The following is a 6,000-nucleotide window of genomic DNA, read 5'->3' as shown; positions in this document are numbered from 1 at the left end:
ACTCTTCGAGGTCTCATCCAGCCGTCCTAATTAATACAAACGATGAAATAGCATGCCGTGGAATGGCAGTAAATGGTAGCAGGCAGCGTCCCTTCAGGCCTTTTGCATAGCCCCAGTATTAAGTGAGCAGGGCACGCGGTCCCCGGCCACGGCACGGCCAAGAGCCAGCGAGGGATGGGAAGCAGTGGGGCCAGCTCAGGAGTGGGCAGACCCACGGTACCGGTACCAATAACATTTCTTGGATGCTTTATTTGCGTGGAAGATACATTACGGTAATTATGAGAAGGCGAAGAACTCGACTGGATGGCAGACAAGTCTCGTCTTTTGGCACAGGCCGACACATCGCTTGGCCAGTAACTTTCACGCTGTAATAAATTTTACAAGGAAATGCTTAATTCTAAATATCGCTGCAATTCTAAATATCCACCCCACACGTCCGCCACCCCTCCAAGTGACAGGCCAAGGTAATGGCAGCCGGCGGGCAGGAAGCCCCACGCCGGCTCCAGCCTCGCAGGGGAAGCGGGGTGCCGCCTGCCGCTCCCACCCGCCGAGCACGGCAGGGAATGGGGCTCCCAGCGCCGAGGGGAAGCTCCTGACGGGCGGGGAGCGCTAACGGCGGAGCCCAGGGACGGGTCGGGCTCGGCGGCCGCTGCCATGGCGGCCCCGCCCGCCGCGGGCCCCGCCGCCTGCCTCCCCGCAAGGGCTTCCCGCCGCCCCGCACCCCCTTCCCTCAGGCGGCGGCCCCGCCCGTGCCCCCGCGCCGCCTCAGCGGGACTTCCCGCCGCCGTGGCGCGACACCCCCTCCCCCGCACGTCTCGCGTGGTTCGTCGAGAACTCGCCTCGCCCCTTTCTTTCTTCCTTTTTTTTTTTAAAAAAAAAAAAAAAAAAAAAAAAAAAATCATTTTTCCCTCTTCCGGGCCGGGCGGCGGTGACTGCTGGGCCGGCAGCCCAGTGAGCGCGGCGAGGCGGGGCGAGGCTTCCCGCTGCCTCCCTCCCGCCCTCCGGCCGCCGCCTCAGCCCCAGCCCGCGCCTCGCCGTGCCGCCCGCACCCGCACACACCCACCTAACCCGCCCGCCTCGGCCCCGCATCCCGCTGCCGCCGCCGCCTCGTCTCCCAGCATGGTCATCAAGGTCTACATCGCCTCCTCCTCCGGCTCCACGGCGGTAAGGGGCGCCCCGGGAAAGTTGTACCGGCCGGGAGGGCGGCGGCGTGGGGCTGGGGGCGCGGGGGGCCGGGCCGGGTGCGGGCTCCCGTGGGCTCCCCTCGCCCGTGGGCACGGTCTGCGGCCGGGCAGCGTGAAGAGAGGACGGGGCGGCCGGGCTTCGCCCCGCTCTGCGGACCGAGAGCAGCATCCAGCGCTTGTAGGGAGATGGGTGCGCTGCAGATGGCCATCCAAAATAAAATGTCATTTCCTTCGTGATTTTGCAGCTTGTTTGAGTTCTGTGGGCTGCTCCCCACGCCCGGGCTGGCTTTACCAGGTCCGAGTGGGCTGGCATGCTTTCGCGCCCCTCGTCCTGTGCTGGGAAGGCAAAGCCAACAAATGTTTGGGGGCTTTTTTTGTTGTTGTTCTTGAAGTTTCTTTCTAAATGGTGTCACCCATCGTGTCAGCATTCGATTTTTATGAGTTTATTCCTCTTGTATCGCATGACTAACGGTGGCAGGCGTGCGTGGCTACTCTCTGAGTAGCTCCAGTTTCTTGTCATGTGGGAAGACCGGGTTTTCACTTCTTTTGGCCCCAGCTCGGTCAGAAGACCGTATTCTCCCAAAGCAAAATAATGAATCAATCAAACAAACGGGGTTTGTGCCTAGGTTCAGATGTAGCTCAGAGCAGTAGTGTCCTCACGATCTTCTGATTTCTGTTTGCTCTGTGTGAAAGACGCTCCGAGTCTAAAATCCAGGGAGTTTTGTTGCACTTAGCATGAATGTGCTGGAGACCTACAAAATGCCAAATACTTAAGAAAATGCCAGCTATTGCAGTTAATGATCAGTGACTTTTACTGCAAGTAGACAGAGAATAAGCTGTGGCTCTGTGATGACCTTTCACGTCACTGTTAGGCTGTGTACTTCAGGTGCGGGTTCCCAAACTTTCAGAGGACGGTGATGTACAGAAGATAAAAAAACCCCTCACTGAACTCTCCTTCTCCAATTGAGTGCAGCCACTGATCTGTGGTCTTCAACAGATAAAATACCACCTTGGTAAGCTTTGCCGTGGATGGCTGTGATGCTATAACCTCTCGTTTAGCTCTAACGACAGAGGCTGAGCCCTGTAGGGATGGAGTGCAGATGACACAGGAGAGTGTGCCTTGGCTGTCCCTGCCGCCACTCTCTTCCCATGTCATTTTTGTTAATCTTGATGTTGATGCTGACATTGATGTGCTGATGCTGACTTTGAAAAGCAGATGCTGATCTGATGCTGATCTGGCGAGCGTCGTGAAATCCTGAGCAGTTCGTTCATAAGGGGAGTCCAAAGGGATTTCTGCTGGGTTTGTACAAAATGATCATCTGGAAAGAAAGAAGTGGTCATTAGCAAATTGAAAAAGTCATTCTTTCTTTCTAATACAGCTGTTAATAGGTTTCAAGTTGACTGATTCGATTGCTATAGATTTTTATCAGTGACCTCTTAAGGGCAGTTATTGATTTCTGTCTGTGTGGTGATACTAAGCTCCAGGGATATGACCGCTGATCTCAATCCTGACTATGTTTTCCTGTTTTTAAATTAGGTTTTTAATTATTAGCTTCTTGGTTTCTGCAATGCTGTGTTATCCTTGTGTGGATTGTACATGTATGGCTTGATTCTGACTTACTGCTGCCTTTTAGGCTCCTTTGTGCATCCTTGACTGTGGAATTGGAATATAGCATTGGCGTAGTCTGTTTTTGTGGAATTTGAGCGTAACATGCACATAATTGCCAGTTTTATGACATACATATACACTCATGCCTGTGTGTGAGGCTAGTGCAGCTCAAGTAATCTTTGTGGTAATGAGCAGGACTTGCACGTTCTCGGTTTACCGAGTACACCGAGGGTGTTTCTGTTGGCAGGGATCAGACGAGTACCTCACTGGGTGGCTGTTTTCTTTCTAGTATAAGAATTTTAATTGATGTTTCAGCCTAAAGTAAAACAGAGGGGCACCTCTCCGGAGGGAAATGTGCTTGATGGGCATGAGTTGTTTGCATGGGTCTTAAGCTGTTGGTGAGACGGACTTTGCTTGGAGGAGCAGAGGAGCCTTTCTGGGTGCTGAATTTGAACTAACCCACTCTAGGAATGGAAAATCCACATCAGAGGAGGTTGCTACAGAGAGATGGAACAGAGTCAAAGCTGTTTCCAGCAAAGTAACTGAACTGGCTAACATCAGCCCTGTACGGGCTCCCACTCCTGGTAAGCCGGCTTTGTACCGTCAGTGATGCCCGGCACTCTGTTATTTTGTTTTTTAAAAGGCTAATTTGCTTGAGTAGAAGCAAAACAGAAATAAGTATAAAATCTCCTCCTTCCTGGAAAAGAACTGCCCCGTTTCTGTAAGTTGATGAAGCTTTTATGAGACTCCGGAAAGCATCGTCTCCCACTGAAAGGAAAAGGGGTTGAGATTTTTTCACACCTCACAGCCTGGGGCTGTAAGTCTTGGAGGGCGCCCAAATTTTGTGGTCTTTTATTGGCAAAGCCATACTTTATTATGCAGTATAATTTGCCACATCATAGTGTATAAAGTGTTTCCCCAAGGCACTGTTCTCCATAAAGTTTATATTCAGTAGAATGTATCTGTGAGGAAGAAATACGGTACGAAGCTCATGTCTAAGCAAAAGCATCTTACAAGTATTACAAGGGATTTCTGGTGAAGTTCACCTAAATCCCGTGTACCTGTGTCATTCGGAGTCTGGGCAGGGGTGTTAGAGCAGAAGGTGTGACTGCCGAGCTGCCCCTTGACGGTTTTGCAGCACGAGGAGCTAGTGCTCCGTGTTATCTTTGGTGTGTTTCATTGATTGCAAAGTCCTGTATTTGTACTCCATCATGGGGTTTGCTTTATACTCTGTATGGTAAAGGTGACTTTGGTTTGGGGTGGTTTGTTGCCATGGATCTCATAAGCAGAGATAACTGAATACACTGCAGGTTTATAATTAAGGACTCGGCCAAAATATGATGATCGCAGTCTTGGTCTGGCCTCCTATTTGAATTTCACCCCAGAAATCATAATGTAATAGTTACAGCACCCAGTTTCCTGCTGTGTTTGGAAGTCTTGTAGGGAAAGGTGCCCTTTCTCTTTAATCATTCTCAATGTGACTGTTGTACTGGCAAGTCGTGGGCTGGGGCAAGGATGCACAGGGGATTGTAATTATGAAGATGAGCTGTAGACACCAAACGGGTGGGAATACGCATGTGTAGCTTCTGTCCGGGAGTCTTTCTGTGTCATGTACAGCTGAAGTGAACAGTGTTACTTAGTATGGGACAGTGTTGGAGGCTACGAATGTAAAATGGCAGACGCAAACGCCGCATTCAGAAGCACCCAAGCGTTGACTTGAACAGGCACTGTGCAGGCTGTGAGAGTGATTTGCAGGCTGTGAGAGTGATTTGCAGGCTGTGAGAGTGATTTGACTGTAGACTTCTATTCAAATCCTTCAAGAGACGAAAGGAGGAGAGGCCAAAGAGTAATTAAGATGCTTGCTCCTGGAAGAAAAATGATACAAGGAGGGAAGAGGCTGAATTGCAGAAGTCCAGTCTGTGATCTTCTCCATTAGCCTTTAGGTATTTTGTGGTTTTTGGGGTCAGAGATTGCCCCAGCTTTCCTGCAGCACCAGAAACACTTGTGTGTGTCTTCCTGAAGGCAGCTGGATTACCAGTTTTATTGATCTCATGTGGAAAGGAGCCAGCTGTTTAAATTCTTCTCGGTCTTATGAGTGTGCATTTGTTGCCAGCAACTGCACCAGTCTTGACTACAGACTTTGTCTGAGAGAATTGTGTTCATTCATCCGACATCCCCTTGCAAGCTCCAGGAGTATGGATGAAACCTGGAGGCTGTGGCTATGGAATTGAAGTGCCAGCACTGGAGACGGTGGGCTGAGCTCTCCCGTGTGCTGCTGCCGGCGCTGCGGGATGTGGAAATTGCTGCATCGAATCCCTGGTGTCCAGACTGCTCCTCGGAGCCAGGCGCTTCGTGTCTGTGGTCTACAGCCTGTGCTTCCATCTCTCCAGGCTCTCCCCCTTCGCCTGTTTTGATGGCTGCGTGGGTGGTTTCCCTTCCTTACCTCCTACAGTAGCTGCAGGAGCGGCATAAATAAGAGATGATCTCCAGAATTGGTGTCAGAGGCCCTTGTTACACATCAGACTTGCTGCTGTCTAGGGATGGTTTTAGAGAGGAAAGGAAATTTTTTTTGGTTTTTTCATCCACAGAGTTAGGGATGGGGATGGGGGGGTTCATGTTTTTCTTGTATCGTTTTCTTGCTTGGGAAAGGATCTAGGTCTTCTCCCCACCCACCCACCAGGAAGTGAAGAAGAAAGTGGCCCGTGGTCTGGAGAGCGAATGTTTGCTCGCAGTTAGTCTTTTCTTTCCCCCCACATAACCCAGTAAGGCACAGGAGCACTTGCCATCCTAAAATAGAATGAGTAGAGTCTGCGTGCTTTCTGTTTCTGTGTCGTCTGGCCGCTTTGAGGTTTCTGCACGGCTGGCGCTTGCTGCCCAAACACCCCAGCCGGGCAGGGCCGAGGCAGGAGGTGGCTCCATGCTGAGCCTCGCCAAGGGCAAATGCAGCCACAGCAGGGCGGTTCTGTGCATCCAGCGTTTTTATCGGCGTGTATAATAAGCGTTGCTTTTTTCTGCAGTTGCTTTCAAGGTAGCAAATGTGTGGTTAAAGCCCGGATGCGTGTGGTCACATTTGTCATGCCGGAAGCCCCGAGCAGTGGCAGCAGATGTTCTGGAGCTGCTAATGAACTTCCTTTGGTCCAAAAATAATGATACAGATCCTTTATAAATAGTCTTGTAATATGATGCAAGTTTAGGTAAAACACATAT

General features: G+C 50.9%; 1 protein-coding gene across 1 annotated transcript in view; it reads left to right on the top strand.

Annotated features, from left to right (window-relative positions):
* Nucleotides 1-539: 539 nt before the first annotated feature.
* The window catches only part of SH3BGRL (SH3 domain binding glutamate rich protein like), a gene marked incomplete at its 3' end in the record, with an annotated part of 33,540 nt that continues 28,079 nt past the window's right edge, over nucleotides 540-6,000 (top strand). Inside the window, exon 1 of the mRNA XM_082004144.1 lies at nucleotides 540-1,164. Coding sequence (XP_081860270.1) covers nucleotides 655-1,164 — 510 coding nt within the window. The 5' untranslated portion in view covers nucleotides 540-654. The remainder of the gene's footprint in view (nucleotides 1,165-6,000) is intronic.

Source organism: Phaethon aethereus (assembly GCF_964289735.1).
Source record: "Phaethon aethereus genome assembly, chromosome: 10".
NCBI lineage: Eukaryota > Metazoa > Chordata > Aves > Phaethontiformes > Phaethontidae > Phaethon > Phaethon aethereus.
This window is presented reverse-complemented; position numbering and strand designations above follow the sequence as displayed.